This window comes from Geotrypetes seraphini, chromosome 10, assembly GCF_902459505.1.
Source record: "Geotrypetes seraphini chromosome 10, aGeoSer1.1, whole genome shotgun sequence".
Lineage (NCBI taxonomy): Eukaryota > Metazoa > Chordata > Amphibia > Gymnophiona > Dermophiidae > Geotrypetes > Geotrypetes seraphini.
In genome coordinates, this window is record NC_047093.1 from 28417760 (window position 1) to 28439870 (window position 22111).

The 22111-nt window shown below is 44.3% G+C and overlaps 1 protein-coding gene across 2 annotated transcripts in view; it reads left to right on the top strand.

Moving 5' to 3' along the window:
• The window catches only part of SLC16A5 (solute carrier family 16 member 5), a 48472-nt gene that overhangs the window by 14770 nt on the left and 11591 nt on the right, over positions 1 to 22111 (top strand). The window contains exons 2-3 of one of the 2 annotated variants that reach the window (XM_033962450.1): positions 10094 to 10321; positions 21626 to 21769. In XM_033962450.1, the coding sequence (XP_033818341.1) occupies positions 10111 to 10321; positions 21626 to 21769 (355 nt within the window). In that variant the 5' untranslated portion in view covers positions 10094 to 10110. Of the gene's footprint in view, positions 1 to 10093; positions 10322 to 15179; positions 15241 to 21625; positions 21770 to 22111 lie in introns of those variants that run through there. The other variant, XM_033962451.1, reaches the window with a different exon arrangement.

Consider the following 22111-nt stretch of genomic DNA (forward strand, 5'->3'; position numbering starts at 1 on the left):
TGGAAGTATTTGGTATTTTCAGCTTTCTAGTGATTTGAGTTGCGCTCAAGTCTGGCCAGCAGCGGGCTCCGTTCCCCCATGCTGGATTTGGCCACTCTCTTGGTCTCTCACCGCGTACAGGACACAGACCATACAAGTCTGACCAGCATCAGACTCCGTTCCCCCATGCTGGATTTGTCCACTCTCTTCTTGGTCTCTTGCCATGTGCAAGATTTGGCAACAAAGAACTATATCAGGTTCAATAGGAAGCAGCCTTTAGGTTACTGCAAATAGCTTTCTGCTTCCCTTTTAACTGGGACCCAGTCGATTTCTGATACCTTGAGACATGGCCTAATTGATGCTATCTGGTTAAACTACAACCATGCCTCTGGTCTGCCTCCAATTCTGGTTTTTTGTTGGGGTTTTTTTAAATTAAATTTCATGTAGCCAACAAACTTATTAGACCACATTTAGGGCCCCTGTTATCAAGCTGCGCTAAAAGTTTATAGCACGAGCTGACGCAGTAAATGCGCTAAAAACCCCTAGCTCAGCTTGATTAAGGGGGGAGGGGAGTTAAATTGCTTAGCAAAGAGATATTTTGTAACCTCTTTATAGCGCTGCTTTCGTCTGGTAGCGCTATAGAAATAATTAATAGTAGTTAAGTAGTGGTAATTCTGGGCTAGCTTAATCATTAGACAAACTAAGCAGTTGCCTAGGGCAACAGCTTCAAGGGGGTAGCAAAGAGATACTGCAGTTGAACAATAAACCCTGGCATGCCATGCAAACTCAAAGAATTACTAGCGTCTCATTTTATCTGCAGGGAGACTGGACAGATTTTAAAGGGCTCATTCACCTGGAAGTATTCATTTATGCATATACTCACAACACTAACCCCCCTCGTCTATTAAACTGCGCTAGCAGTTTTTGGTGGGGGGAGCCCCGCTGAATGGCCCGCGCTGCTCCCGATGCTCATTGAGTTCCTATGAGCGTCGGGAGCAGCGCAAGCCATTCAGCACGGCTCCCCGCACTAGAAGCTGCTATCGCAGTTGCGAACAAGAGGGGGCAAGTTTTTATGAGGAGGACATTCTTGGAATGATCACGATTGTCGATTCAATTATTTGAAAACCTCAGGGGAGGGGGTGGGGCTTAAGACATGAAAGTTAATTGAAAAAAAATGAATTTTTCAAAATGCTGGGATAGTAAGAAATCGCATTCTCTCAGAGTATGATGAATAAACAGGCCAAAATTTTTTTTTTTACAGCAGAAACTAAGTAAAATCAGGCATCATTCTATAAAGCCTTCCATTCTGAGGCATTATATCCAGGACAGCCATCCAACTCACCCCTCCTTTTCCCTATCCCGACAGTGTGCTAATTTATAGCCGTTCATTGGTGATAATAAGGAATAGTAACAAACTAAAGATCTGAATGGTTCATCCAGACTGCGCATTAGTTACACACATTATAAATTCATGATTAAATTAAATTGTCTTTATTCTTTGATATTTCTGGGCTGCCATTGAAGCTCACTCCAGCCTATCCATACCATCATGTCAAATAAGACAAGCTCAGCGGCCATAACTCACTCACGGAACACAATCTGCTCTGTGTCCTGCTGCCTTTCAGGTACTTTCAAAGATACCACTGGCAATAGACTGAGCTGGATCCATTTAACCTCCGTGTAGTTTCTGAAAATGAATCAGCACTTTTATATGTGTTCATGCTGACTCTTGCTTAAGCAGTCCTGTTGACATTTCATCCACTGTGTTTCTGCGTAAATATCACCGGCTTGCCCTAGCCACAGGTGCTGCTTTGCTGAACGGAAAAGTGAGTTTTACCCTTGACCTTCTTTTTAGTTCTTTGGCTTGTCAAAGTTAGTAAAGTTGTGTTGACCGACGTGGGGAATAAGGCCCGAGATTGCAGTCAGGAGTAGATGGAAGAGATGTGTTCTCTGATAAGAGAGGAGCCTCAGAAATAAAGGTTAAAAAATAACAAGAACCAAAACTACAGTATATAATAAACTGATATAAACTTAAACCAGCCCCACACAACTTATAGAATATTGTCAATTAGGTGTAGAACGGGTACAAGTGGATCGATTTTACACTCCGTCAAAAATTGCAAAGACTAGGGGGACACACGATGAAACTGCAGGGAAATACTTTTAAAACCAATAGGAGGGAATATTTTTTCATTCAGAGAATAGAGCTCTGGAACACGTTGCCAGAAGTTGTGGTAAAAGCGGATAGCGTAGCTGGTTTTAAAAAAGGTTTAGACAAATTCCTGGAGGAAAAGTCCATAGTCTGTTATTAAGACATGGAGGAAGCCTCTGCTTTCCCTGAATCGGTAGCATGGAATATTGCTACTCTTTGGATTTTGGACAGGTCCTAGGGACCTGGATTGTCCACTGTGAGAATGGGCTACTTGGCTTGATGGACCATTGGTCTGACCCAGTATGGCTATTCTTATGTTCTTAGGTGAGCCAAGTATAGGACAATTAAGTCATTGTAGCATCACAAATGAGGTTGGCTGTGAGGCACTGTGGAATGAGGTATTATGACATCACAATCTCAGCTCTGGAATGTTGCTCTGATTGGGATTCCAGAATCTTACTATTCTTTGAGATGCTGGAATGTTGCCACTCTTTGGGTTTTGGCCAAGTACTAGTGATCTAGATTGGCCACCGTAAGAACGGGCTATTGGGCTTGATGGACCATTGATCTGACCTAGTAAGGCTATTCTTATGTTCTTAGGAATTATCTTGAAAGGAATGGAAAACAAAACTGAAAATGTTCTAACGCCTTTGTATTGCTCCATGGTACGGATGCACCTCCAATACTGTGAGAATTCTGGTCGTTGTATCTCAAAAAAAATATAACAGAATTGGAAAAGATACAGAGAAAGGCGACAAAAATGATAAAAGGGATGGGGCGACTTCCCTAAGAGGAAAGGTAAAAGCCCTTCAGTTTGGAGAAGAGACAGCTCAGGGGTCATCTAACAGAAGTCTATTCTGAGTTGAGTGGAAGGGGTGGATGTGAGTCGCTTGTTCACTCTTTCCAAAAATACCAGGACTAGGAAACATGCAGTGAAGCTGCTAAGTAGCAGATTTAAAACAAACCGGAAAAAAAATATTTCTTCACACAACATGTAATTAAACTCTGGAATTCATTGCCAGAGAATGTGGTAAAAGCAGTTAACAGGATTTAAAAACAGGTTTGGATAATTTCCTAAAGCAAAAGTCCATAAGCCATTATTAAGATGGCTTGGGGAAATCCACTGCTTATGCCTAGGATAAACATCATAAAATCTGTTTTACTCCTTGGAATCTTGCCAGGAATTTTGCCAGGTGACCTGGGTTGGCTAATGTTAGAAAAAGGATACAGGGTTTGATAGACAGTCAGTCTGTCCCAGTATGGCAACTCTTATATTCTTAATTTTTAGCCATAACTGGTGTTAATTGTTACCCGTATAACTTCCCAAAGATGGAATTCTCTAAACACTGTATGCAAAATCCACGGTGCCTAATTGGAAGGAGGTGTGGACCTGGGTGTAGGGTTGCCAGATTTTCCAATCGGAAAATCCGGACCTCTAGACCCGCCCCCCAGGCCCGCCCTGTAATGCTCTAATCCCGCCCCCCAGTCCTTCCCTAGCCCCGTCCCCTGCTCTTGTCAGGCATGGAGGAAGGCCGCACGTGCCACGTGATGATGGCGTGTACGCGTGATGTCTGCACATGCACGGACTTCCTCCCTGCCTGACGCGATTTGAGAAGGCTTTTCAAAACACAGCCAAAGTGCTGGGTTTTGAAAAGCCGTCCAGAGGGGCATGTCTAGCACTTATGCACACAGGTTATAAAATACTAGCACTGTCATTGAGTTAGCGTAAGTTCTCACACCTAACATTAGATGCATAACTGGAGACTTACACTAATATTCTATAGCAATTGCCTATATAAAATTTGTGTTTAGCATGCATCACTCCACTGCCTAACTTTAAAGAATTACCCCCTTCTTGACTAGCTTTCAGGATCTAACACCTCCTTTCCTTTCTTCCAAAGTGAGCAAAATGTGATAATGCTAGCAAATATAAGTGTATCATGAAATGCAGTCCTGGCAGGAAACAGAGATCCACACAGTGGTTCCCGGGGAGATTGGTGGCTGTCCACATTCCTGGCTTGAACAGGCTGGAATTTTAACTCCTCTGCATTCTAGATTCCAGTGTCTCTGCCTATTGCCAAACACCAGTCTGTTCTAATTTTTTGCCCACATGAAACATTTTCCTCATACATACACGCACCTTCCCTTTGTGAAATGATTAAAGTCCCACCCAAACCCCAGACCCCAGCCAAATCACACTCAAACCATACCTCCTGGAAATCTCTACAATCCAAGGACCCCTGCTCCCGCCCAGGCAAACCTTCAGCCATGCAGCCAACTCACTGGCAGCTCAAGGCCCTACTGAGAGAGGTGGTGGAGAAGAAAACGATGATGGAGTTCAAAGAAGCGTGGGATGAACACAGAGGATCTAGAATCAGAAAATAATATTAAATATTGAACTACGGCCAGTACTGGGCAGACTTGCACGGTCTGTATATGGCCATTTGGGGGAGGATGGGCTGGAGAGGGCTTCAATGGCTTGGAGGGTGTGGATGGGCTGGAGTAGGTTTTGACAGAGATTTCGGCAGTTGACACCCAAGCACAGTACCGGGTAGAGCTTTGGATTCTTGCCCAGAAATAGCTAAGGAGAAAAAATTTAAAAAATTTAAATTGAATCAGGTTGGGCAGACTGGATGGACCATTCAGGTCTTTATCTGCCTTCATCTACTATGTTACTATGTTACCTCTCTGTAATCCAGCATCTCCCCCTTCTTTATCCTACCCCACCAGATAATCAGCTTCTCCTCTTCCCTTCTCTAATACTCCCCCAGGAGTCCAGCATCTCCCCTTCCTTTTCATATCCCACCAGATGTTCAACTTCTCCAGTCCCTAACACTGCCCCCACGAGTCCAGCATTCTTTCTTCTAATCTAATCTAATCTAATCTAATCCTTGGTCTTATATACCCGGTCATTCCCTTAAAGGACTCAAACTGGTTAACAAAACACAATTTTAAAGAGATTGATAAACAGTAGATATCAATGTACAATTATCAGCTAAAGAATTCTACCAGTTATCTGTAAGATATTTTGTACACAGATAAGTTTTTAAGGTTTTTCTAAGACAAGTCAATGAAGAGAGAGTTCTAATGTCTGAAGGAAGGTCATTCCAGATTTTCACCATAGTAAATGCCAAAGAATGTGAAAGTTGACCTAAAATTTGAATCCCCTTAATAGATGGAAGTAGTAATTTATACTTATCTATATACCTCATAGACTGAATACGATATGAATTAAAAGAGAAAGGAAATAATGGGGAAAAAAATCCCATATAAACTCCGCTCAGAAATTTCTCTCCCTCATTTTAAAAATAACTTTACAACTTTTCTATTCCAAGATGCTTTTAACACCTAACTGCCCTTATTAGGGCAAAAAATTTTAATTTCTAATTTTAATTATCCTTATTTTTAAAATCCCCTTCCCATCTACCTACCTTTTATGTTAACTTTACTTGATTATTGTAGCTCCTCCCTCATTCCTTTTGTGCCTGTTTGTTTATACCTTGTCTATTATTTGTCTTGTGACTCATCACGAGCTCTACCTATGTAAGTTTGTATCTTTGGTACCATATTAGCACTTATTTGTACACCACTTAGAGGTTTGATTGAGTGGTATAAAAATTTTTTTTAATAAACTTGAAACTTAAAAATAACACCCTCAGTTTCCAGCTTTGATCCTTCCATATTCCCATAAGTGTCCAGCATCTCTCCTTCTATATCCTCCAAGCATCCAGCATTGCCACATCCTTTCTCTCCCTTCCCTCTACCCTTCAGATATGTAGCAGCTTCCCTCTTCCACTCCTTTCAGGTGGTGCGTTCACTGCTGCTTTTAATGTTGCCATTGCTGTCTTCCACCAGGCCAACCCTAAAACAAAGCAAGGATGGATCATTGGGGCCTTTTTAGAAGGGGTGGGGCATGGCAGGCCTTGAGTGTGCATGTCCCCTGAAGGCCTCTCACCAGCCACTTTTGCTTTGTTTAAGGGGCAGACCTGGCCTGGTGAAGGGCATAGGTGGTGGTACTGCCTTCAGAAATGGGACTGGCCTTGACTTTTTCCCCCTTCTGGCACAGAGCTCCAATTCTCATTAGTCTTTTCAACCCCAATTCCCCTCCCCACCCTCACATAGAATTGTTCTCTCCAAAACAGCCCAAGGATACTTCAGAGGCTGCTACTACGGTAAGTATGGCAGTTGGCTGCAAGTGAGTGCAAGGACTAACAAAATCCATGTCTCAGAGGCCACATTCTGGCCTCTTGGCTTATTGGTTCTTGCAAAAATTGCACTGGCTACCGGTACCCTACAGGGTCACATTTAAAGCTCTATCTTTGATTTTCAAGGCCCTCATTAAAAATATGTCTCCTCTAAGGTCTTCTCAAGGAGCATCACTACATGTACCCTCATCAAAAGATATTGTAAAAACCCCTAGTGATGATGTAATGCAATTACATTTCAATGTAATTATTACAATTAAATGCATGAAATTTTATAGTCGCAGTCAGATGTTTCAATAGGTTTCCCCTTCAATTTGCACCAACACAGAGGTTAAACATTTAAATATTTGTATTTATCTGTTTCAACAAAAAAAATAGTAACAACTGAGGGTGCATGAAAACTGAATAAGTATACGTCCAACAATTGTTGTTACCAGATGTTGTTTAAACAAGGTAAATTAAATTTAAATATAAATGAATAGCAAATCTAATTTACCATTCACGTGTGATCAAATTTACATTGATTTTACCATTATGGTTAGTGATGATCACAATCAAACCTCAAACAAACATATCGTGCCTTTCAACTTAATATCAACTTTGTTCCAGGATATCTAGAATCATAGGTAAGATCGGGTTTCTTCAGCCGCTGAGCGGCACCAAGCAGGAGCAAGCTTTGGCGCTCCTGTTTGATGCTGAGCAGCTTCTTGACTGGTTTAGCAGTGGGACAGGAGCACAGAAAGCTCACTCCTACACCTCTGGACCACCAGGGATCGGCAGAGGAGGTACGAGGACAGGGCAGGGAGGGGGATAGGGTGCAGAGTCTGGGAGGGAGTGGGTCTTGGTGCAAAGTCTGACTGTGGGGAGGGAGAGGGAGGGAGGCAGGCGGGCGGTCTGGGTGCAGAGCCTGACAGAAGGGAAGGAAAGAAGGGGGCTGGGAGCTGAGCCTGACGGGTTGGGAGGGAACGGGGATGAGTGCAGAGCCTAACAGGGATGGAGGGAAGAGGGCTGGGTGCATAGCCTGACAGGGGTTGGGAGGGAAGGGGACTGGATGCAGTGCCTGATAGGGGAGGGAAGGAAGAGGGATGGGTGCAGTGCCTGAGAGGGGAGGGAGGGAAGAGGGTTGGGTGCAGTGCTTGACAGGGGAGGTAGGGAAGGGGGCTGGGTGCAGAATCTGACAGGGCAGGGCACTTGAATATTAAGCTGCCTGACTTATGTCAACCATTTTTCCTCCTTTGTGGGGGGAAATGGGGGTCTCGGCTTATATTTGAGTATATACAGTATGTGTGCTGTGAGAAGGCTAAAGCCACTGACCTGCCTTGACCTCCACAGCACCAGGCTGAGCGATCCCTGAAGTGGCCCAGTTAGGATTAGTGACAAAAATAAACAAATGGATCCAAAATCCACTTTACTCTATGTCATGGATTTATTTCACTCCAATAGCGCATAAAGGCAAACAAAATAGTTCATTCCTGTGCACTTGTACTGCTCAAATTCAGTTCCAAAACTTTTGTGCTTCGTGTTCAAACTTAATCAGTCCAAAAATCAAAATGCTTAACTGCCAGTATGAGTAGCATCTTCCACTTGCTGCTTGTGCTGTCCTCGGATCCCTTCTGATGTCACTTCCTGGCTTGGGATCAAACGCAATTGCAAAGTCTAGCAAATCTCCCTGCCGGCAGTTTTACTGCCAGTCAATAAACTGAACTTTCATATTGGGTCTCCTGAAGCAGATTCTGAAACGGGGCCACGTTGAGATCCCCCGAACTTCTCAACTTTCTTAGATTTGTGTTTGTGCCTAGAGACTTTTGCAATTAAAAAGTAAAAAATAAAAAAAAATAAAAATGTAATAATTTCATTCATCATCAAAAGACCAGCCTCAGAGATTGTGAGAAAACATATGCTATGACTGGATGGTGAGCTCCACCAAAGGGGGCTAACACTAGATCTTGACTTCTCTGAGCGAATGGGAGTATCATTTATCAATGACTGAGTCTGTTGATATGTCGACATGAGTGAGTTTATTGTTTGAATCATATACCTTTCTCATCTGCTTTTCTTCTGAGCTATAGTACCCTACTTTACCACAGTTGATTGGATTTGCATCCATCTTTGGCATTAACTTAACATTCAATTTTTCCATTTTTCTGCTTTCTTCTCAAAATCTACTTTTCCATGTCTTACCTTTCTTTCCCATCTCTCTCTCCCTCCCTCCTTCTTTCCTTTCCTCTGGTCTGGCATCTGTCTCCTTCCCTCCCCACCCCCATGCCCTGGCATCTCTCCCTCCCCCTCAATGGTCTCGTATATCCTTTCCTTCTTTCCTTTCCCTCCCTCCCATGGACTTGGCGTCTCTCGTTCCTCTCCACTTCCTTGTCTTCCTTCTCCCTCCTTCCCTCTCTCTCCCCAATTGGGTGCAGCAACATTTTCCTTCCCCCTTCCCTCCCCCTTTCCCTGTGCAGCAGCAGCATTCACAACTCACTGCTCTTGCTTGCTTTGGGTCTTCCTCACTGCCGGGTCCCACCTACTTTCTGTGTCCATGGAGGAAGGCCCGAAGCAAGCAAGAGCAGCGAGTTGTAGGTCTCTCTATTCTGTGCCTCCCCCGGCGAGTGTTTAGTTTCTGGCCGGCTCCCTTCCTGCAGTCATTTTTCCATTCAGAGCCGCAGGCAGCAGCTCCTCGTGCGATCCGTGCCTGCGTCGGAAGCCTTCTCTCTGATGTCATGGAGGCTTCCCACGCAGGTGCAGATTGCTTAAGGAGCCACCGCCTGTGGCTTTGAACAGAAATAAAAATGACTGCAGCAAAGGAGCTGGCCAGAAACACTCGATCATCGCATACAGACTGCGGGCTGCAAAATAGTACCTGGCAGGCCGCATGTGGCCCATGGGCCGTGAGTTTCAGACCGCTGGCTTAGAGGGAATAGTGACTCATTGGGCTTTAGTCTAAATCACAGCTCCCTTCCAGCTTTGACCCACAGAAAACGAGAGAGGCAGGAAGAAATCGGGAGAGAATAGGCAGGTATCGTAATCATCAGAAGACCATAACACTGGCTGCCTGAGGTCCTATAATCACACAGCTCTCACACAGACACAGTACTAATAATAAAAATATGAACAATACAGTCTCATTGACAATACTACAGCTTTGTTATGACAAACGTTGAGTTCTGTGACAGGTAAAGTACAAGATCTCATATGGAGGATAAGACCAATTTCTTATAAGCACAATCAGTTACTATAGAGCTTATAAACAGAGGCCGTCTAAACCTGTATTATTGCACCTGACCAGCCCATGTTCCCTTTCTAGGGCACAGAGCGGCAAGAGTTCACCGCCTGGATCCAGATGCTCCCCATGCTGGAAGCAGGTGAAAGGGGAAGCAGGTGTATAAGGAGAAGGTGCTACGCTGGGTACTAAATAATTCCACTCCGTATATTTAATAGGTCAAATCTCCACCCTGGTCACATAAAAGGTTGATTTGCAAGGGCAGGGACACACAGTAGCTACAACTACCTTGACAAGTCATTAGAACTCTGTGCAAACGGAGTGCGGCAGCCAGTCTGAGCCTACCTGGTTGGAGAGACAGGGAGAGCTGGGAAACACCCTTAGTCCCTGATAGTGAAAGTACAAGTTTAACTTTCAGGGTCATTAGCACCAACTGCTCTTTCTGGCAAGAGGAACTGATTGATTACTCTGGCCTCTGATTCATCCCAGTTCTGCTTTTCATGCTGACTAATTTAACTCTTCCTCCGTTCCTTTGCCTGACAGAAGGCGACTGAGGAAACATGTCTCTAAAAGACCGAGGCAAGTCGGAAGTTCCAGAAGGAAGATGGGCTTGGGTTGTCCTTCTGGCTGTCGTGGTGTCTCAGGGGCTCAGTCTGGGCTTTCCCTCCTGCGTGGGAATCTTTTATTCAGACATACAGCATGCGTTCCAGGCCACCAACAGCGAAACCTCCTGGTTCCCCTCTATCGTGACAGCTGTGTTGCATGCAGGTGGTAAGTAGAAACCAAGGAATGACCCTCCACCTCTGCTTTTTTGTTCTGTATAATTCTTTTCATTAGGTTTCCATCCTCCACCTGTAGAAATAAGAATCATAGAAACATAGTAAATGATGGCAGATAAAGACCTGAGTGGTCCATCCAGTCTGCCCATTAGTTATACCCATTGAAAATACATGATTAATTTAACTTGTCTCTTCTTTGGTATTTCTGGGTCATAGACTATAAAGTCCACCTGGTATGGTCCTAATTTCCAAATGCTGAAGTGGCCATCCAAGCTCACTCCAGCCTATCCAACCATCCTGTTTGCAGGATATCTACCATAAAGTTTGGCCACTAACATCCTCATGTTTAAGGTGACCATACGTCCCGTTTTGAACGGGACGGTCCCGTTTTCAGACCTCCTGTCCCGTTGTCCCCACAGACAGCTTCGGAACGCCGAAATGTCCCGTTTTCAGGGACAGCATCCCGAAGCTGTGCTCGGGGACAATGGGACAGGCGATCACTTCCTGTCCCTCCCTGCCGCAAAAAAAAAAAAAAATAGCCTCCCCATCTTTCCCCCTGTCTGCTGCTCTTACTGCCCTGCTGCTACAGCTACTAAACCCGACAGGAAGTCTTCTTTCCGACGTCAGAATTGACATCAGAAAGAAGATTTTCTGTTGGGTTTAGCAGCAGTAGTGGCAGGGCAGTAAGAGCAGCAGACAGGGGGAAAGATGGGGAGGCTTTTTTTTTTTTTGTGGCAGGGAGGGAAGGAGATAGGTAGGTAGGCAGGCAAGCAGGCTGGCTTTGGCCAGGGAGGGAGGGAGAGTGGTAGATAGGCAGGCAGCCTGGCTTTGGCCAAGGAGGGAGGGAGAGAGGTAGACAGGCAGGCAGGCTGGCTTGGGGGGTGGGGATGGGACAAAGTGTGGAAGGCAGTGAGAGGGACATAGGAAGGAGGCACTAAGGGCACTAAAGACATGGGAAGGAGGCACTGGGGGCACTAAAGACATGGGAAGGGGCACTAAGGACTTGGGAAGGAGGCACTCGGGGCACTAAAGACATGGGAAGGAGGCACTGGGGGCACTAAAGACATGGGAAGGGGCACTAAGGACACAGGATGGAGGCACTAATGACACAGGATGGAGGCACTGGGGGCACTAAGGACATGGGAAGGAGGCTCTGGGGGCACTAAGGACATGGGAGGGAAGGAGGGAGGGAATAGAAAGGGACAATTGTTGGGCCTGAGTGCAGAAAGAAAGAAACAAAAGAAAGGATACACAGACAGAAGGAAACACAACCTGAGACTTATGAAATCACAAGACAACAAAGGTAGGAAAAATGATTTATTTTTAATTTAGTGATCAAAACGTGTCAGTTTTGAGAATTTATATCTGCTGTCTATATTTTGCACTATATTTGTCTATTTTTCTTTAGTTACTGAGGTGACATTGCATATTTGAAAGTCATTTGCCTTGACATCTTTGAAACCCCCCCAAATATAAATGATAATTAACATTTTCTCTGCGTATAGTATGCTTTGTAGTTTTTTAAAATTTTATGGTTACCATTATGAATTAATAAGATATGTGTACATGAAAAATGAATGGAAGAAATTGGGGGTGGGATTGGGGCGGGGCTGGGGTGGGATTGGGGGTGGGACTGACAATTAATAGATGTCCCCTTTTGATGAAAAAAATAAATGGTCACGTTACTCATGTTCCAAGTTAGTGGAGTTCCCATTGATGCCCTCCCTAGCCCATCCTACACCAAATCACCACATATGGGACACAGACCGTACAAGGTATAACCACCACACCAAATTGTTGGTTCTACCTTTTTTATTGGACTTACATAGGTATCATTGACAAGTTTTTGAAAATTACCCTCTCTTCTTGAGGTCTGGAGAAACAAGGTAGTTATACTTGATTAAACAGTACAAATTCATCTAGGTTTTAGGTCAGTGGTCTCTAACCTTTTTCTATGTAATTTTTGTACTTAAAGTATATTAATTAGAACTATCTAATTCCAAACAGCAGACTTTTTATTTTACTCAGTATAATGAGCCAAAATCAGTAAATCATACAGCCACTATACTCCTCATTCCTTTTCCTTATATCCCTTGGATCTCAGCGATGTGCCACTGCCGCAATCAAAAATTTCATTGCCGCTATGAGGGGAGTACATCAAATCTTCACCGATCCATCAAATTTTGTAAATATTCATGCGTAATTCCCATGGTCTGAATATTGGCCCTAATGTGTCTATTGAGATTTTTTTCTGTCAATATCAAAGTGTTTTGGAGTCTGTTTATCCTTCCACCACCTTTTACTGAGCAGTGCTAATGTGCCAACAACCTAAAAACTAGATGAATTTACTTTATTTAAACCCAATATAACTTTATTATTTTTTCTCTGACCTGGTGAAGGGAGGGTAACTCTCAAAATCTTGTCAGAGATAGAATAAATTAGTCCAATAAAAAGGTATCACTTGCAACTTCGATATGTGGACAGAAGAATCAACTGGAGACAAAGCAACCAGCAAGACGTCCAGAAAGTCAGTTTCAAAAATGCCTACTTGGATTTTTTGACTAGTAAGATGTCCAAATGCTGGTTCATGCCATCTTTTGGACGTCTATCTGTTCTCTTAGGCTTCTGTGGCTGGCATCACGATTGTTGTACTTTTTCAGGTCTCTCCACATTTGGGTAGGTAGAATTGATGTTTTGACCATCATGATGGCTGAAACGTTGCATCTACCTACCCGGACAACGGCAACAATCACATAGCTTATCCATTTAGAGTTCATATTTCGCAAGAGCTGGTGCCATCTTCAATGTCAGTTCCACATCCTAGAAATAAAATTATTCTGTCTGGCAAATTAATTGGCCTGACACTTGACGTACTTGCTACTCAATTCTATCCATACAAATGCTGAAAATCAAGGGCAGAGTGAGTTGTACATTCACCACCTGCTGGCAAACATTTTAGCTCAATCGAATACTGGGCCACAAGTGTCTAAATTTGATGGTTCTTTATATTCTGAGTCTTAAGCGAAATGACCCACCTGCCTCCTCATCCCCTGCTGGTCTTAATCATTATTGGTCTAGTTCCCTTTCCAGAAAGACTGCTATTGCTAGGACTATCAGACTGAAAACCATAAGCACTGCCCATCATCCTGGTACAACATAGATGCATTAGTTTATGGCTGGCACTCTCTGTGTGGTTATACTTGATTTTGTGCTAGTCTTCTTTAACTACAAAGGCTGGGATATGGTTGTCACCAGTGGCGTAGTAAGAGTAGGAGGCGCCCGGGGCAGTGGTGCGCCTCTGCACCCTCTGCACCCCCCACTCCTTCCGTGCCCCCCCACTCCATACTCACGCTCTCCCAACCCCCCCCCCCCCCCGCACCTCTAAATCTTCACCAACGTGAGTGGCTTTTGCGGCATACTCCTCACGCCAGTGTTGGATTTTCCTCTGATGTCACTTCCTGGCCCTGTGACCCGGAAGTGATCCAGAGGGGAACCAAGCTGGCACAAGCAACAGGCAGAAATTGCTCACACTAGCGAAGATATACAGAGGTATGGGGGGGGGGGAAGGATGGCATGAGCATGGCGTGGCAGAGAGATGCTGGTGTCCCCACTGACATAGCACCCAGGGTGGTCCTCACGCCCTTACTATGCAACTGGCTGTTACCCAGCAGAGCAAACAAACAAAATAACAGATACGATACAACACTTTTCGACAAACATGTACTGTCTATAGAACCCATGTGGATTCAGGCTTCTGTGTTTTCTGATTCGTGATTGTGGGTTGATTTTTTTTTTTTTTTTATATTATTTAAGTTCAGCTTACTCTGGGATGTGTTTAGGGAAATGATTGCAGTTCTGATTGCTTCAAAGGGGCATTGTTATGAACAATATCCCATTTCAGTTTGATTTAATAGTTATTTCTTGATACTCTGCTAGCAGATTGATATAAATTTGGCAGAGAGGGTAGCAGGAATCCATCCAGCCCATTCACTTTCCCTTCTTTCTACAATGCCACACACCTTCTTTCACCTCCAGCTTTAGCCTTGCTGTCACACTGCTGTCCCATAAATCCAGGAGCCACTCCTCTGTATTCCCTTCTGTGGGAAACCCTCACTGCGCCCGTTATATACAACCAAGGGTCCCTCTCACTTGTGCTGCAGTAATGGAGGGAAAGGTGCATCACACTTGGCGCGGTCTCTTATCCACTCTGCAATGACCTCGTCTGGTTCTCATTTCATGTACAGTATATCTGTCTATAAAGAGGAAACAGCATTAATTTAAAAGAAGCAATAATAATGTGCCAGAATTCTTGGCAAAAAAACCTACTGAGGAATTTGATTTAATTTATTTGATATACTGGTTTACACAAGGAAGTATTAAAGTGATTTACAATAAAACCAATATGTACTGTGATAAACAGTTTACAATAAATTAATTTTAAATAGATAAAAATATTTAAATTATAAATTTTTTTCAGATATATTAGTGAAAGGAAGAAGATAAAAAATGAATTGCGAGACTAAAAGATGATATGTATTGATATGTGGAGAGTGATGAGGATAAAGCAAAATGCTAAACAAATACTTCTGTTCTCTGTTCACGGAAGAAGATCCTGAAGAAGGACCGAGATTGTCTGGTAAAGTTACACACGAGATTGGAGTAGATACCGTGCCGTTCACGGAAGAAAGTGTTTATGAACAACTTGAAATATTGATGGTGGACAAAGCAATGGGACCGGACAGGATCCATCCCAGGATATTGAGGGAGCTCAGAGAGGTTCTGTCAGGGCCTATTAAAAATTTGTTCAACAAATCTTTGGAGACGGAAGTGGTTCCTGAGGATTGGAGAAGAGCAGATGTGGTCCCTACTCACAAAAGTGGTCGCAGAGATGAAGCGGGAAACTACAGGCCGGTAAGCCTCACTTCGGTTATACTGGAAAAATAATGGAAACATTGCTGAATGAAAGGATAATGAAATTCCTAGAATCTAATGGGTTATAGGATACAAGGCAATGTGGTTTTACTAAAGGTAAATCATGCCAAACAAATCTGATTGAATTTTATGATTGGGTGACCAGAAAATTGGATCAAGGGCATATGCTAGATGTAATTTACTTAGATTTCAGCAATGCCTTTGACATGGTTCCGTATAGAAGGCCCTTGAATAAACTTGACGGGCTGATGTTAGGACCCAAAGTGGTGAACTGGATTAGAAATTGGTTGACGAACAGACGCCAGAGGATGGTGGTTAATGCAATTCGCTCAGAGGAAGGAAAGATGAGTAGTGGAGTCCTTCAAGGATCGGTGCTAGGGCCTATCCTGTTCAATATGTTTGTGAGCAACATTGCCGAAGGGTTAGAAGGAAAGGTTTGCCTTTTTGAGGATGATACCAAGATTTGTAACAGAGTTGACCCCAAAGAGGGAGTGGAAAACATGAAAAAGGATCTGCAAAAGTTAGAGAAATGGTTTAATATCTGGCAACTAAAATTTAATGCAAAGAAGTGCAGAGGAATGCATTTGGGGATTAGAAATCGGAAGGAGCCTTATGTGCTGGGAGGTGAGTGGCTGATATGCATGGATGGGAAGAGGGATCTTGGGGTGATAGTGTCTGAAGATCTAAATGCAAAGAAACAGTGTGACAAGGCGGTGGCTTCTGCCAGAAGGATGCTAGGCTGTATAGAGAGAGGCATAAGAAGACTCGGTCCAGAGAAAGGCAACGAAAATGGTAGGAGGTTTGCATGAAAAGATGTATGAGGAGAGACTGGAAGCCCTAGAGAAAAGGAGGGACAGGAAAGATATGATTCAGACATTCAAATACTTGAAAGGAATTAATGTAGAACAAAATCTATTCCAGAGAAAGGAAAATGGTAAAACCAGAGGGCATAATTTGAGGTTGAGGGGTGGTAGATTCAAGAGTAATGTTAGGAATTTCTTCTTTACGGAGAGGGTGGTTGATGCGTGGAATGCGCTCCCGAGGTAGGTGGTGGAGAAAAAATGGTGACAGAGTTCTAACAAGCGTGAGATGAACACAGAGGATCTCTAATCAGAAAATAATGGATATACATTGAAGGAACTAAGGCCAGTACTGGGCAGGCTTGCATGGCCTGTGTCGCATATATGGACATTCTGTTGAGGACGAGCTGAGGAGGGCTACGATGGCTGGGATGGTTAAGATGGGCTGAAGTGAGCTTTGATGGAGACTCCAGTAGATGGAACCTAAGCACACTACCGGGCAGGGCTCTGAGTTTCTGGTCCAGAAATATCTAAGAAAAAGGACCGTTTAAACTAAATAATTATGGTTGGGCAGACTGGATAGACCACTCGGGACTTTATCTGCCGTCATTTACTATGTTACTGTGTTTTTATCCTTTCCTCATAGGGAAGTCATCCCATTCCCTTTATCATTGTGGTCACCCTTCTCTGTACATTTTCTAATTCCGCTATCTCTTTTTTTTTTTTTTTTTTTGAGATGCATTGATCAGAATTGTACACAATATTCCAGGTACGATTGCCTTATGGAGTGATTCAAAGACATTAAACTATGTTTTATTCTTTAATCCTCTCTTTTAGATGAAGGTCAAATAGTTGAGAACAGTATTATTGGTAGAAACCATCTTCCTGCTTGGATTTTGCAATCAAGTCTCTCCCTTCCTTTCCTGGCTCTCTGCCCTTGCTGATTTAATATTTTCTCCATTAGGCCTTTGTTTGCCTTGACCTTGTCCTTAAATTCTGGCACAAAAAGAAGAACCTATGAAAGAGAGAGAATGTTAAACACCAGGCAAAAGGGAAGCAAAACTCCACCGAATAGGAAACAGCCTAGCATTCTTCTGGCAGCAGCCACCGCCTTGTCACACTGTTTCTTTGCATTTAGATCTTTAGGGCTTTGTCTGTGGTCAATACTCAGTCCTATGCTTTCACATTACACCACTTCACTGGCATAAAAATACTGAACCTGAAATGAGGTGATCAAGAATCAAGTAACTTTTACAAAACATTGATTCCTTATTGAGGTCCAATGACCAATATTTATTAGTCATCCCCTCACTTAAAATTATTCATACACGACGGCACTTCCATCTTTTCCGTTACAGCTCCTCAAACATGGAATTCCCTCCCTATTTACTTAAGAGAGAAAAAAATTTGGATAAATTTAAGAGCAAACTTAAAAGCTTTCTTCTTAAAGACGCATTTAATGACTAAAAGGACTGACTAGGAGTTTCATTTTATTTTCATAACTTCTTTGAGATTCTTTGTTCTCTCCCTTCCTATTGTTTTCAACCATAAGTGTCTTTTCTTCTATTAACCAAATTGTATTTCTTTCCCCATCCTTTCCTCACGTTTTATTTTGTTAGTAAAGTTAGTCTTCAATATGTTTTGTAAGGTTCCGTTTTTTGTTAAGTTTTGATGTCCCCCCAATTTTGTAATTTTATTGATTTGTTCATCGCTTAGAATTTTGAATAAGTGATTAATCAAATTTTATAATAAACTTGAAACTTGTAAAAGCGGGCAATATTTTCATTTAGAGCTGCTAGATGGTGTGGCTTTGTCCAAGGGCCTCCAACGTGCCAGCCTCAGGGCCTCATGTGGCCCCAAAAGTCCTCCATTGCAGCCCTCAAACAGCTGACTAAAATAGGGTTACCAGATTTTACTTGCGTAAAATCCGGACCTATACCTGTAGACCTGCCCCAGACCTGCCCAGTTCCACCAGTCCCCACCACGTTATGCCCATGCCACGCCTCAGCCTCACTCCCTATGCCCCCTCAGCCTGTTCTCTTCAGTCGGGAGAACATTTGCACATGCACGAATGCCCCCTCCTGACACAATCTGAAGAGGAAGCTTTTCAAAACCCAGACAAAGTGCTGGGTTTTGAAAAGCTGTCTGAACGCCCAGACATGCCCTCTAAAAAAAGGACATGTCTGGGTAAATCCTAGGACATTTGGTAACCCTAGGCTTATGGTTACCAGATTTTCCTTTCGGAAAATCTGGACCCCCTAGCCCCACCCTCAGACCTCTAGTTCCGCCCATGCATGCCCTAATCCCGCCCCCAAGCCCGCCCTAGCCCCGCTCCCTGCTGCCTGCTCTTGTTGGGTATACGCGGACGCTATGTGATGATGTCACACACACGCGATCGTGTGCATGATGTCATCACATGACGGCCATGCATGCTCGGACGTCCTCCCTGCCCGACACAGCTTTTCAAAACTCGGACAAAATGCCGGGTTTTGAAAAGCTGTCCGGGGAAATCCGTACGTCTGATAACCCTAGGCCAAAATGCTCTTCTTTATTTAAATGCATTAATTTCAATCTTGTCCACTTGATATAGTAACTGCAAATGATCCCTTACGTGTGTCACTCAAGTGTCTCATTTATGGCTGCTGTTGACAATCCAAAGTAAAGTGAGTTTTTAAAATATGTTCTTGACGTGTTGTGCAATCAATGTTAACATTAGTTTTTAAAGTTTAATACCCTGTCTGAACAAGCAGGTCAAGGCGGTAAACAAAGTTAAGAACATAAGAAGTTGCCTCCGCTGGGTCAGACCAGAGGTCCATCCCGCCCAGCGGTCCACTCCTGTGGCGGCCCATCAGGCCTATCACCTGTGCAGTGGTCCCTGACTATTCCTATAACCTACCTCTACTCCTATCTGTACCCCTCAATTCCCTTATCTTCTAGGAACCTATCCAAACCTTCTTTGAAGCCCTGAAACGTGCTCTGGCCTATCACAGCCTCCGGAAGCGCGTTCCATATGTCCACCACCCTCTGGGTAAAAAAAGAACTCCTAGTACTATGTGTAAGCCTGAAATCTTTTGGTGGCCTTCAGAGCTTTCATGTATTCACATGAAAAACTGCTCTTCTCCATCTCCCATAAACAAGGCAATGCTAAGAGTTTCACACCAGTTACGCATCTAATTCATTACATATGTGTGCACATACACGGTAAACAGCAAAATTCTGCATAAGCATGTCTGGTTCATAGACAACGGCGCGAAAGACAAAAGTGCGCGACGACAATTGAGCGCAGCGCGCGCCGCCGCGCCACTGTAAATTACAGTTTTTAGGGGCTCCGAATGGGGGGGGTTTGTTGGGGAACCCCCCAGTTTACTTAATAGACATCGCGCCGGCATTACGGGGGGTTTGGGGGGTTGTAACCCTCCACATTTTACTGTAAACTGAACTTTTTCCCTAAAAACAGGGAAAAAGTGAAGTTTTCAGTAAAATGTGGGGGGTTACAACCAGTGTTCCCTCTAAGCTGCGCTGGCGTGCGCTGGCGCACAAAATATTGCCTCGCAGCGCACAATGTCACGTCACAGCGCACGGCGTACGGAGATGGCAGGCCGCGGCGAGAGGAGAATCGGACGAGTTGGCGCTGGCGCCCGATATTTTTAGCGCACGGGGAAAAAATTTTGCTCACACCACCCGCCCGCTTAGAGGGAGCACTGGTTACAACCCCCCACATCCCCCACAACGCCCCCACAACGCGGCGCGATGTCTATTAAATAAAGTGGGGGGGTTCCCCCCACGCCCCCCCGTCGGAGCGCTAAAAACTGTAATTTAGAGCGGCGCGGCAGCGCACGCTGCGCTCAATTGTCTGGGCACGCCTTTGTCCCGGTGCGCTTTTGACCTGACACCAGCATGTCTATATGGGGCAGGGCTAGGAACCACACTTTCGCACACACTTTTGCCAGCTTTATGGCTTCTGTAAGTGCTTGTACCTCACTTACAGAAATGTATTTTCACTGTTATCTAGCATTCTATAAAGGAATAGTATGTGGTATAGAGCAGTGTTCTTCAACCACCGGTCCATGGACCAGTGCCGGTCCACAAAAATTTCCTGCCGGTCCACAGGGCCAGCACGTGCATCAGGCCCAAAACATTGTTCTTCAACCGCCGGTCCACGGTGCGATCAATGTGGCGTTATCTTCGAGCCAGCTCCCTCTTCCTAACTGATTCAGTGGACAAAGCCACGGACAGTGGCTCCTACAGGCATCCTGCACCTGAACCAGAAGCCTTCTCTCTGACGTTGCAACGTCAGAGGGAAGGCTTCTAGATGAGGCACGGGACATGCAAGGCGCAATTAGTACTATTATGGGGTGGGGTCTGGGGTGGAGATTGGGTAGAGATAGGCGGGGTCTGGCCCACGATTTAGCCCAGTGTTCTTCAACTGCCGGTCCACAGACCCGATGCCGGTCCACAGAATAATTTTTTTATTTCTGCCGGTCCATAGGTATAAAAAGGTTGAAAAACACTGGTATAGAGGATGTGGTAACAGTGGTTAAATAAATGGGTTTAAAAAAAGGTTTGGGCAAGTTCCTGGAGGAAAAGTCAATAATCTGCTTTTGAGACAGACATGGGGGAAGTCACTTTTTGCTACTATTTAGGATTCCGGAATCTTACTATTCTTTGGTATTCTATTTGGAATGTTGCTACTATTTGGGATTCCGGTATGTCCATCATCTGTTGTATGCCAGCCACATTGACTGTACTGTTTTAATTTTGGTTGTCAAATAGACTTTTCATTTAGAACATCAGTTTCATATTCTGCTTTGTTTTCGACTTTCCTTTTTTCTTGTGGAACCAAGTGGGTTTCCCTTTTTTTATTGTTGGTTCTGCTACTATCTAAGGTTCTAGAACGTTGCTACTTTTTAAGGTTTTGCCAGGTACTTGTGACTTGGATTGGCCACTGTGGAAACAGGATACTGGCCTAGATGGACCACTGGTCTGACCCAGTATGGCTATTCTTATGTTCATATGTAAGATAGGCGTTCCTGTACCTTTATTGAACAGGCGGTTCATAGTCAGTCGCGCGCGAGACACCAGCACGCCAACAATGGAGGACAGACAATTCAGTGCAAGACACCAGCGCGCCGCGGGAAAACTTAGTTTTAAAGAGCTACGAAGTGGGGTGTGAGTGGGGAACTCTCCCACTTTACTGCATATTGTTCGCGCTGCTGTTGGGGGGGGGGGAGTTTGGGGGGTTGGAACCCTCCATTATAGAGAAAACAGAACTTTTTCTGATTTTTTTCAGGAAATGTTCCGTTTTCTCTATAATGTGGGGGTTGCACCCCCACACTCCCCCCCCCAACGGCAGCGCAAACAGTATGCAGTAAAGTGGGAGGGTTCCCCCCACACACCCCGTCGGAGCTCTTTAAAACTAAGTTTTCCCGTGGTGCGCTTGGGTCTTGCGCCGAATTGTCGGCGCGCTGGTGTCTGGCGCGCGATTGTCCCTCCTCCGAACAGGCTCCTACCAAGCGAAAGCAGAGAACAGTTAAAACTAAAGTTCCCACTTTGCTGTGTTGCAGGGCCTTTCTGTAGCATCTTGGTGGAGCGTTATGGCTGCCGCTTCACGGTCATTTTAGGAGGCTTCCTCAGCGGAGTGGGGATGCTGGCCAGCTCCTTTTCCCAATCCATTGGTCAGCTCTACCTGACTGGAGGCTTTATTGCAGGTAAGTGCCACCGGCTACCAATTTCACATTCACTGACTGGACTGAAATTTACAGGAATGTATTTTGCAAAAGAAAAAGGATTATGGTTTGGCATTTTTGTTATAGTTTATGGCATATTCCATTAGCTGGGGGTAGGAGGAGAGGCACGGGAGAAGCTACAGTCAACACAGAGCTGGGATTCTCAATCCAGTCCAGGGGACACACTTAGCCACTCAGGTTTTCAGGCTATTGATCATGAATAAGCATGAGACAAAACTGCACGCTCTGCCTCCATTGTATGCAAATCTATCGCATGCATATGCATTGTGGGTATCTTGAAAACCTGACTGCTTAGGTATGTCC